Source organism: Neovison vison, chromosome 2, assembly GCF_020171115.1.
Source record: "Neovison vison isolate M4711 chromosome 2, ASM_NN_V1, whole genome shotgun sequence".
Lineage (NCBI taxonomy): Eukaryota > Metazoa > Chordata > Mammalia > Carnivora > Mustelidae > Neogale > Neogale vison.
In genome coordinates, this window is record NC_058092.1 from 187,142,286 (window position 1) to 187,154,674 (window position 12,389).

A 12,389-nucleotide genomic window follows, 5' to 3' on the forward strand; every position below is an offset into this window, starting at 1 on the left:
GAACAGGGGAAAAGGGGAGTGTGTGTGTGTGTGTGTGTGTGTGTGTTTGTGTGTATGCACGCACGTGCATGTGCACACACGCACACACATGTATAAATACATAAATAAACTTAAGAATCACAAGAGAAGTGGTGGTGCCTGGGCAGTACAGTCAGTTAAGTGTTGGACTCTTTTTTTTTTTTTTTTAAGATTTTATTTTACTTACTTGAGAGAGAGAGACAGTGAGAGAGAGAATGAGCGAGGAGAAGGTCAGAGAGCGAAGCAGACTCCCCATGGAGCTGGGAGCCTGATGTGGGACTCGATCCCGGGACTCCAGGATCACGCCCTGAGCCGGAGGCAGTCGTTTAACCAACTGCGCCACCCAGGCGTCCCAAGTGTTGGACTCTTGATTGCAGCTAAGGTCGTGATCTCAGGTTGTAAGATCAAGCCCCAGATCCAGTTCCATGCCGGGTGTGGAGTCTGCTTGAGATTCTCTCTCCTTTTCTCTCTGCCCCTCCTGCTCATACTCTCTCTCTCTCTCAAATAAATAAATAAATCTTAGAAAAAGAAAAAGAATCACAAGAGAGGGATTGAGAGTGTTAGAAAAGAAAGTGAGGGGAAAATGAAAGAAATTTACTCTGTTACAATCATACCACTCTTATTGGAACACAGAAACAGTAAATTCTGTAAGATTAAAAAACCTGAATGGCAGCAATAGCTTCAGACTTCCAGTCATATGAATGAGGAATTATTAAAAGGAGTCTTTCCTGGTATCTCTGGGATAACTCAAAACTCCATCTACTGAATCATTTGACAATTATTTACTACCTACTATGTGCCAGGCCTTATTCATAAGGCCAGTAATTGTTTCAATAGCCACTCATCATCTCCATTTCCTGGTCCTACCTGCTGGGGTTTCCGCCTTCATTGCTGTTGCAGAAGAACCATTAGTGATTCCCCAAGGACCTAAACTGTGTTCTTCTACTTTCCCTCCTTCTTCAATGTACTCAAAAGGACCAGTGCTCCTCTGCTTTATTACTTGTGCCTGAAGCGTTCGTGCCTGAAGTTGTTTGAAGCCTTCATGAAATGCCATTTCCATTCGAATATCATTGTTTTGAATTTCATAGTACAAACCTGAAGAAAGAAAGATGTTGAAATAAATGTGACTGGTTTTTCCACCATCATAGACTGAAGAACTGCAACATTTCACTTCTATTTTCCTAATTTTACCAAAGTTTAAGAACTATATGATAAGCCATTAAAGAATGAAAAGAGAAAGGGAGAACCTTATAATGGAAGAAAACACATTCATATCACAGGAAAATACCATACCAAGTAAAGTCCAGGCTACGACATTAGTTGGTTCCAGGCAAGTAGCATCCTCAAAGAAAATTTCTGCCTGCTCATACTTCTCCATAAGGACAGCCAAGACACCACACAGCAACAAGCTGAGAAGAGACCACCAACATGATTCAGCATGGTCCCATGTCACAGTCATGGAACCAAGACAATTTCATATAGAAGCTTATGTGTTCCTACTCATCCTTCATCTCCCTTCCACCCATACCTTTGGATATGATTCTGGTTGAGGGAAAGGGCTTTCCGAAAACACTCTTGTGCTTTGATGTTGTCCTCAGTTAGGAGGCAGAAGGCACCATAGTCCAGCCAGTGTTCCAGGTTCTGGGGCTCACGGACCAACCTCTATCACATGAAGCACCAGGAGGACCAAAGTTATTGTAATACAATGTCATATTTTTTATGCCCATAAAACCACAAATACGCTAAGTTGTATGAAAGCAGAAACTGTCATATTTTAAAAATTTACTGCTGAATTCTGAATATCTAGTGCAGACACTATTCTGGCTCATAGTATGTGGTGAATAAATACTTATTGGAATAATTTTTAAATTAAATCTTCAAGTCATTGCTTCTTAGTGTTGATGTTATAGTCACCATAAACTCCTCTAATTACTTAGGAACATAGATTCATTTTATAGTTCATTTTAAAGATTCACATATAATAATTCTGTCATGGTCTTGAGATGGCAAATATAAGTTTAAGTACAAATATATAAAAAAATCATTTCATAATGAGTAACTATAAAACATTGCTAAAAGAGGGATGCCTGGGTGGCTCAGTTGGTTAAGCGGCTGCCTTCGGCTCGGGTCGTGATCCCAGCGTCCTGGGATCGAGTCCCACGTCGGACTCCTTGCTCGGCGGGGAGCCTGCTTCTCCCTCTGTCTCTGCCTGCCATTCTGTCTGCCTGTGCTTGCTCTCTCTCTCCCTCTCTCTCTCTGACAAATAAATAAAAAATCTTAAAAAAAAACATTGCTAAAAGAAATTAAAGATGACATAAACAAATGGAAACACATCTCATGTATATGGATTGAAAGACTTAATATTATTAAAATGTCAATACTGCCCAAAGCAATTTACAGATTCCATACAATCTCTATCAAGATCTTAATAATTTTTGTAGCAATAGGAAAAAACACTCTAAAATTTAAATGGATTCTCAAGGGACCCTGAATAGCCAAAACAATCTTGAAAAAGAACAAAACTGGAGAACTCATACTTGGCCTAAATGTGCCCATTAAACAACACAGGGTTGCAGATTGGATAAAATGACAGGACCCATCCATATGTTGTCTACAAGAGACCCATTTTGAACCTAAGGATACATCCAGACTGAAAGTGAAGGGATGGAGAAGCATCTTTCATGCCAATGGGCCTCAAAAGAAGGTCGGGGTAGTGATTCTCATATCAGATAAATTAGATTTTAAATGAAAGACTGTAGTCAGAGATACAGAAGGACACTACATAATTCTTAAATCCACCAAAAAGATCTTACAATTGTAAATATTTATGCCCCCAATATAGGAGCAGCCAATTACATAAGAAAACTGTTAATCAAGATAAAGAGTCATATTGATCTGAAGACATTAATAGTAGGAGATTTTAACATGCCACTCTCAGTTATAGGCAGATCATCCAAGCAGAAAATCAATAAAGAAACAAGAGCATTGAATGACACATTGGACCAGATGGACCTCATAGATATATGCAGAACATTCCACCCTAAAACAACAGAATACTCATTCTTCTCGAGTGCACGTGGAACCTTCTCCAGAATAGACCACATACTGAGTCACAAATCAGGGCTCAACCGATACCAGAAGATTGAGATTATTCCTTCATATTGTCAGATCACAATGCTTTGAAACTGGAGCTCAACCACAAGGAAGGGTTTGGAAGGAATTCAAACACCTGGAAGCTAAAGACCACCTTGCTTAAGAATGCATTCTTGCGGGGCGCCTGGGTGGCTCAGTGGGTTAAGCCGCTGCCTTCGGCTCAGGTCATGATCTCAGGGTCCTGGGATCGAGCCCCACATCAGGCTCTCTGCTCAGCAGGGAGCCTGCTTCCCTCTCTCTCTCTCTCTGCCTGCCTCTCCATCTACTTGTGATTTCTCTCTGTCAAATAAATAAATAAAATCTTAAAAAAAAAAGAATGCATTCTTGGATCAACCAGGAAATCAAAGAACTTAAACAATTCATGTAAACCAATGAGAATGAAGACACTTCAGTCCAAAATCTATGGGATACAGCAAAGGCGGCCCTAAGGGGGAAATACATAGCCATCCAAGCCTCCCTTTAAAAAAATGGAAAAATCCAGAATACACGAGCTGTCTCTACACTTTAAAGAACTGGAGAATCAACAACAAATTAAGCCAACTCCACACACAAGAAGGGAAATAATCAAGATTAGAGCAGAGATCAGTGAGATAGAAACTAGAGATATAGTAGAACGCATCAAAGAAACTAGAAGTTGGTTTTTTGAAAGAATCAATAAGATCGCTAAACCATTGGCCAAACTAATCCAAAAGAAAATTTTAATAAAATTATGAATGAAAAGGGAGAGAGCATAACTAACACCAAGGCAATAGAAACAATCATCAAAATTATTACCAACAATTACATGCCAATAAGTTAAGCAACCTAGATGAAATGGATGTACTCCTGGAAAACTATAAACTTCCAAAATTGAACCAGGAAGAAATTGACAACCTGAATAGACCAATATCTAGTAATGAGCTAGAAGGAGTGATCAAAAACCTCCCAAAAAACAAGAGCCCAGGACCTGATGGATTCCCTGGGGAATTCTACCAAACTTTCAAAGAAGAAATAACACCTATTCTCCTGAAGCTGTTTCAAAAAATTGAAGCAGAAGGAAAATTTTCAGACTCTTTTTATGAAGCCAGCATTACCCTGATCCCCAAACCAAGCAAAGACCCCACCAAAAAGGAGAATTTGACCAAAATCACTGATGTGTATGGATGCTAAGATTCTCAACAAGACCCTAGCAAATAGGATCCAACAGCACATTAAAAAGATGATCCAACAGCACATTGAAAAGATGATCCTCCATGACCAAGTGGGATTCATTCCTGGGTTGCAAGGATGGTTCAATTTTCGCAAATCAATGTGATAGAACAAATCAATAAGAGAAGAGAGAATAACCACATGGTCCTCTCAATTAATGCAGAAAAAGCATTTGATAAAACCCAGCATCCATTCCTGACTAAAACGCTTCAAAGTATAGAGATAGAGGGAACATTTCTGAACTTCATGAAATCTATCTATGAAAAACCCACAGCAAATTATCATCCTCAATGGGAAAAAGCTCACAGCCTTCCCATTGAGATCAGGAACATGACAAGGATGCCCACTCTCACCACTCTTGTTCAACATAGTATTAGAAGTTCTAGCAACAGCAATCAGACAACAAAGAGAAATTAAAGGTATCCAAATTGGCAGTGAAGAAGTCAAACTCTCTCTCTTTGCATATGACATGATACTTTATATGGAAAATCCAAAAGACTCCACCCCCAAACTACTAGAACTCATACAGCAATTCAGCAACGTGGCAGGATACAAGTCAATGTACAGAAATCAGTGGCTTTCTTATACATTAACAATGAAAACACAGAAAGGGAAATTAGAGAATTGATTCCATTTACTATAGCACCAAGAACCATAAGATACCTGGAAATAAACCTAACCAAAGAGGTAAAGGATCTGTACTCGAGGAACTACAGAACACTCATGAAAGAAATCAAAGAAGACACAAAAAGATGGAAGAGCATTCCATGATCCTGGATTGGAAGAATAAACATTGTTAAAATGTCTATACTGCCTAGAGCAATCTATACTTTTAATGCCATTCCAATAAAAATTCCACCGGTATTTTTCAAAGAGCTGGAGCAAACAATCCTAAAATGTGTATGGAATTAGAAGAGACCCCGAATTGCTAAGGAAATGTTGAAAAAGAAAAACAAAACTGGCAGCATCACGTTGCCTGATTTCAAGCTTTACTACAAAGCTGTGATCATCAAGACAGCATGGTACTGTCATAAAAACAGACACCAGGTTTCCAAACTTAAAAAGTTATGTAATCTGTGTGGTGCTAGTATCAAGATAAATATATAGAACAATGGAATAGAATAGAGAGCCCTCACATATATGGTCAAATGATTTTTGACAAAGAGGCCAAGACCATTCAATATATAAGGACAGTCTTTTCAGCAAATGGTGCTAGGAAACGTGGATATCCACATATACATGTAAAAAATGAAGTTGGACCCTTACTTAATGCCATATACAAAAAATAACTCAAAATAGATCAAAGACCTAGATGTAGGGGGCGCCTGGGTGGCTCAGTGGGTTAAGCCTCTGCCTTCAGCTCAGGTCATGATCTCAGGGTCCTGGGATCGAGCCCCACATCGGGCTCTCTGCTCAGTAGGGAGCCTGCTTCCTCCTCTCTCTCTGCCTGCCTCTCTGCCTACATGTAATCTCTGTCTGTCAAATAAATAAAGAAAATCTTAAAAAAAAAAAGACCTAGATGTAGGACCTAAAACTATAACATGACTCTGGATATCACAATGATTTCTTGGATATGATACCAAAGGCACAGTTAACAAAAGAAAAAAAAAAGACAAATTGGACTTCATCAAAAACCTTTAAAAAAAACTTTTGTACATCAAAAGAAACTCAATGGAGTAAAGAGGTAATTCACATAACAGGAGAAAATATTTTCAAATCATATACCTGTAACTGGTAAGAATATTCAGAATGTGTAAAGAACTACTAAATCTCAACAACAAAAATTAAACAAAAGTGACTCAAAAGTGGGCAAAGGACTTAAACAGACATTTCTCTGAAGATCTACAAATGGCCAAAATGCATGGGAATACCACTAAGATTATACTTTTTTAAGGTAAATACCCAGGAGTAGAAACTGCTAAACTATTTTCCAGGGTTGCTTTATCATTACGCATTTCCTCCAGCAAAGTATGAGGGTTTCAGTTGTTTTGTATCCCCACCAGCACCTCTTATTGTCACCATTTTTCATTTTAGTTATTCTAATGTATTGTAGTGGCACTTTATTGTGATTTGAATTTGCATTCCCTAATGGCTAATGATGTTGAACATCTTTCCATGTTCTTATTTATCATATTTATGTCCTCTTTAGTGAAATATCTTTTCAAATCTTTTGCCCATTTTTATTTAGTCATTTTTCTACTGTTGAATTTTGGGAGTTCTTAATATTCTGGATACAAATCTTTTGTCAGATATATGTTTTGCAGATATTTTTTCCCAATATCTACCTTTCTTTTCTTTCTCTTAATACTACCTTTTACAAAGCACACATTTTAATTTTGATGAACTTCCATTTATCCTATTTTTCTTTTATGGATCATGCTTTTGCATCATGCCCAAAACTCCAGGTCATGAAGAATTTCTTCTTTTTTTTTTTTTCTAAAATTTTTACAGTTTTATGTTTTACATTCAGATCTATGGTTCATTTTAAGTTGATTTTTTTTTTTTAAGTAGGCTCCACACCCAGCCTAGAGCCCAGTGTTGGGCTTGAATTCACGACACTGAGATCAAGACCTGACCGAGAGCAAGAGTTGGATTCTCAACCACTTGAGCCACCAACGTGCCTCTTCTTTTTTTTTTTTTTAAGATTTTATTTATTTGACAGACAGAGATCACAAGTAGTCAGAGGCAGGCAAAGAGAGAGAGAGAGGAGGAAGCAGTTTCCCCTCTAAGCGGAGAGCCCGATGCGGGGCTCGATCCCAGGAGTCTGGGATCACGACCTGAGCAGAAGGCAGAGGCTTTAACCCACTGAGCCACCCAGGTGCCCCACCAAGGTGCCTCTTAAGTTGATTTTTTTATACAATGTTTGAGGCTTAAGTCAAAGTTTATTTTTTGCATATGGATGACCAACAGTTCTAATACCATTTTTTTTTTTAAAGACTGTCTTTTCTATTGAATTTCCTTACACCTCTGTCAAAAAGATAATAGTCATGGTCGCCAAACTGTGGAAAGAACCAAGATGCCCTTCAACGGACGAATGGATAAGAAAGATGTGGTCCATATGCACTATGGAGTATTATGCCTCTATCTGAAAGGATGAATACCCAACTTTTGTAGCAACATGGATGGGACTGGAAGAGATTATGCTGAGTGAAATAAGTCAAGCAGAGAGAGTCAATTATCATATGGTTTCACTTATTTGTGGAGCATAGCAAATAACATGGAGGACATGGGGAGATGGAGAGGAGAAGAGAGTTGAGGGAAATTGGAAGGGGAGGTGAACCATGAGAGACTATGGACTCTGAAAAACAACCTGAGGGTCTTGAAGGGTCGGGAGGTGGGAGGTTGGGGGAACCAGGTGGTGGGTGTTAGGGAGGGCACATATTGCAAGGAGCACTGGGTGTGTTGCAAAAACAATGAATACTGTTACGCTGAAAAGAAATTGAAAATAATAATAATAATAATAAAAATATAATGTCCTCATTTGTACGGATCTATTTTTAGGTTCTATTTTATTGATTTATGTGTCTATCCTTTCATCAGTTCTGTTGGGTTTTAAATAATTAAAAACTATTTGTTATACCCATATTATACAAATAATAGTAACAATTACCACTGGCAAGACATTTAATTACCTCTTCATAATATACTGCTGCCATTTCAAAGTTCTCATTGACTTCTGCTTCAAATGCAAAGAGTCGAAGCTGTTCGCTGCTTGTATAGATGGTTGAGACAGCACCTTGGATATCATCTGGCATAGTCTTGTCATCAAGATATTAAACAAAACAAAACAATTACAAGTAGAGAGTCTTATAAGAATAAACTAGATGTGAGAACCCAGTTATAAGGTTGAAAATGATATTGGGGTTTTTTATAGTCTTGGCGATATAGTAAGAGAGTGAGAGTGAGCCAAGAGAGAAATATCAAGGGTGAAAGAGAAACTCAGGTGTCTGAATACCAACAACCTAAGCTCATAGAAGTGAGTAAAAATTAATTTGGGCTCCTCAACCCTCAGGGCAGTCAAAAATCTCTAAGTAAGCTTCCTTTGACCTCAAACAGCTTACATTTTCTCTAGTGTACGTGAAAAATATTATCATTTTTAGGTGCCATTACATTAAAAAGGTTGGCAAACACTATCTAGAGACTTCAAACATTGAAAAAACAGGAGATGAAGCGTAACACTTTGAAAGTTGCTTCTGTACTTTTAGTGAGATATGTAAGCATATCCCAAAAAGGAAACATTTTAGAAATCGCCAGAATGTAGGAGAAAACTCCCCAAAATATTATGCTCCATATACCCACTCAGGAAAGCAGTTCTGGATAGTAAGTAATCTCCTGGATCAGAAGATATTGTCAAGGCAGACCTCCCCAAATTCTTTAATTAGAAGTAAAAATATTATCAGTGACATTAACAAGTAGAGTTGCTAAGGGATGTAGAGAGTAAAGCTAAATTTGAGATGGGCCAAAGAGAGTTCCTGATCATGGAATAATGCTTCTGTTTTTGTTATTTTTAATTTTGATGATCTTGACCTCCAAATCCCTCCAGCAACACACTTCGTTGCAAACCAGAAATACTCTATCTCTAACATTCCACTCCCAGAATCTACGTTACAAGCCTTCAGTCTTTTGGTCACTTAATCCCCTGAAAACTGCTCTTTGACTTTATTTCCTTCATTTCCAATATGCCTATGTTTCCCAAGTGTGTAAGCTTGGACCTCATGATCATCCATTCATACTATTCTCTCGCCAGCACACTCAGGTCCCAGGCAACCTTGTCCTTCTTCTGCACTTGGTCTGAAGACTCCCCAATTAAAACAACCCTACTATCTGACTTCTTAAGTCTTAGACAAGAGCTGCTAATAGGTCCTGAGGAAAACTGTGTACACAAAGAAATATCTGGGCTGCCACAGATTCTTTGGCATTCAGCCTTAGCTGAAGACCTTTCATACTCTCTGCAATCTATGTAGTTGTCCTTGTTCAACAACAAATTCCATAATGCTATGATGCAGTACCTAAATATTCTTCTCTTTCTTCATGTTTTTTTCTTATTTTTTATTTATTATTAATATTTTAAGATTTTATTTTTATTATTTATTTGACAGAGAGAGAGATCACAAGTAGGCAGAGAGGCAGGCAGAGAGAGAAGGGGAAGCAGGCTCCCCGCTGAGCAGAGAGCCTGATGTGGGGCTCGATCCCAGGACCCTGAGATCATGACCTGAGCTGAAGGCAGAGGCTTAACCTACTGAGCCACCCAGGCGCCCCTTCTTCATGTTCTTTATTCAAATGTTATTCCCTTCACTGTCTGCAAAGACATTACTTCACAGAGGAAATGGAAATCATTAGGCCAGAAATCCCTCAACTAATGAACTCCACACTGAAAGAATTTATTTCTGCATCCATTATATATCCTTCCTTTCAGTCTGAGGAAGAAGTATCACATCCTTCTCTGTTCTTGATCCTTTCCTATCTGTATATACCTTGGGCTTTGCCATCAATTATTCTCTCTTTCCTTCTATTTTCAATTTGTTCCCATCTGCTGACTCCTTTTCCCAAACCTATGGATATGCTAAAGACATCTCCAGCTTAAAAAGAAAATCTCTATAATTTCTAGCTACTACTTTCCCCTCCCTTCCTTTCATCTTACAACTTCTTGAATTTATATTCACCTGCTTCTTAATCACTCATTTACTCCACAGTTCATTATAATTTGAATCTACTCCATTAGCTCACTGATATTGCTATGTGAAAGTTAATAACCTCTTTATTTTCAGATTCAATGAAAACTTTTCTTTTTTTTTTTTTTAAAGATTTTATTTATTTATTTGAGAGAGAGAGACAGTGAGAGAGAGCATGAGCGAGGAGAAGGTCAGAGAGCGAAGCAGACTCCCCATGGAGCTGGGAGTCCGATGTGGGACTCGATCCCGGGACTCCAGGATCACGCCCTGAGCCGAAGGCAGTCATCCAACCAACTGCGCCACCCAGGCGTCCCCAATGAAAACTTTTCAAATTTTGTTTTTCTTTTTTCCCCCAGTTTATTGAGATATAATTGACATACATCACTGTGTAAGTTTAAGGCATCGAGCATAATGGTTTGACAGACACATTCTATAAAATAATTACCACAATAAGTTTAGTTAGTATCCATCATCTCAAATGGACATAATAAAAAGAAAAAGAAAAAAAGAAAAATTTTTCTTGTGATAAGAACTCTTAAGATTTACTCCCTTAACTTTCACATATATCATTCAACAATGTTAGCTTCAGTCGTCATGCTGTACATTACATCACTAGTACTAGTCTATCTTGTAATTTGAAGTTTATACCTTTGGAGTTCCAATTCTCCTTCCCCATGAACTCCTAGGAATATTTGACATTGTTGACTATTTTTTCTTCTTAAAATTATCTCCCCTTAGCTTCTGTGATACCACTGTCTTCTGGCTTTTACCTTTTTAACAATTCACTTATCTCTTTCCATTAATTCCTTTTTTTAATTAGAGATTTTTATTTACTTACTTGACATAGAGAGACACAGTGAGAGAGGGAACACAAGCAGGGGGAGTGGGAGAGGGAAAAAGCAGGCTTCCCGCTGAGCAGGGACCCTGATGCGGGGCTCGATCCCAGGACCCTGGGATCATGACTTGCCACCCAAGCACCCCTCCTTCCATTCATTCTTTTACTCACTCATCCCTTAAATGCTGCTGCTTGACAGGGTTCCACTGACAGCTCACTTCTCTCTTGACTCATGTTTTTCTCAGCAGCTTAATTTATGATCATATTTTAACTAGTATCTAAGGCATATCTTTTGTTGCACTTCACAGATACTGGTTTTTTTTTGTCTTTTGGTTGGTTTTTTGTTTGTCTGTTTTTACAAATTGAAGATTTGTGGTAACTGTGTCAAACAAATCTATTGTGCCATTTTCTAATGGGATTTGCTCACTTTGTGCCTCTGTGTCACATTTGGGTAATTGTCACAATAATTCAAGCTTTTTCATTGTTAACTATATTTGTTACAGTGATCTGTGATCTGTGGTTAGAATTCGCTGAAAACTCAGATGATGGTCAGGATTTTTTAGCAATACAGTATTTTTTTTTAAACTAAGATTCGTAAATTGTTTTTCTAGACATAATGCTATTGCATACATAATAGTCTCCAGTATAGTGTAAACATTTATATGCACTGGGAAACCAAAAAATTCATTTGACTTGCTTTATTGTGATATTTGCTTTATTGTGGTGGTCTGGAACCAAACTGTCGATATCTCCAAGTAATGCCTGTATATACTCATGGCTCCCCAAATCTTCTCTCCAGCTCAGATCTCTCTCTTGAGAAAAACCCCACAAGAACCAATGTTCAAAAGTGATTTCAACAATCACCTGCCTCCTACCGAATTCACTTGTGTTGTATTTCCTGTTCTAGTTAATGGTACTATAAGCTACCCCATCATTGAACCTTAAACTTAAGAATCTTTGACCCCTTTATTACCAAATAATAACTGGTTAACACCACCAGTTTCATCACACCTAACCCATATGACATACTGCCATGAGAGCGTTTTTCATAAAATGTAGATATGATCATATTATTCCACTTATAATGTAATTAAATTTATTGCTTCCAAATGCTAATAAGGGAAAAAGTCAAAACTTCTTTGTGTAGCATATAAGGCTTCCATCCACATTCTCAATTCCCCTACTAGGAACTGATCCCTGGCTTCAACTCCTACTTCTATGTCCCTTAACCACTTCATCCTCTGTTCCTAAATGATAGGCAGTTTCTGTATATGCCATACTTCCAATCTTCCAAGCTTTTGTGATGTTCCCTGACTCAAATGCTCTGAAACATCCACCTGGAAAATTTTTAGTCTTCAAGTTCAAGGCACAGCTCTTCTGTGAATCCTTTCCTGACACCTTTCTCAGGGTGAAGTTGACCACTCTTTAGGCATCCCCAAACTTGCTCTCCCATGGACATGTCCCTATCACAGCACTTACCTCACCCTACTGCACTTATTTGTATTTGATGTCTCTCTTCTCTA

At 38.2% G+C, this 12,389-nt stretch overlaps 1 protein-coding gene across 5 annotated transcripts in view; it reads right to left on the reverse strand.

Moving 5' to 3' along the window:
• The window catches only part of CFAP70 (cilia and flagella associated protein 70), a 119,568-nt gene that overhangs the window by 41,507 nt on the left and 65,672 nt on the right, over nucleotides 1-12,389 (reverse strand). For all 5 annotated transcript variants that reach the window (XM_044239776.1, XM_044239778.1, XM_044239777.1 and 2 more), the window contains 4 exons: nucleotides 7,992-8,117; nucleotides 1,547-1,680; nucleotides 1,312-1,427; nucleotides 886-1,113 (listed from right to left, as the gene is read on the reverse strand). In XM_044239776.1, coding sequence (XP_044095711.1) covers nucleotides 886-1,113; nucleotides 1,312-1,427; nucleotides 1,547-1,680; nucleotides 7,992-8,117 — 604 coding nt within the window. The remainder of the gene's footprint in view (nucleotides 1-885; nucleotides 1,114-1,311; nucleotides 1,428-1,546; nucleotides 1,681-7,991; nucleotides 8,118-12,389) is intronic.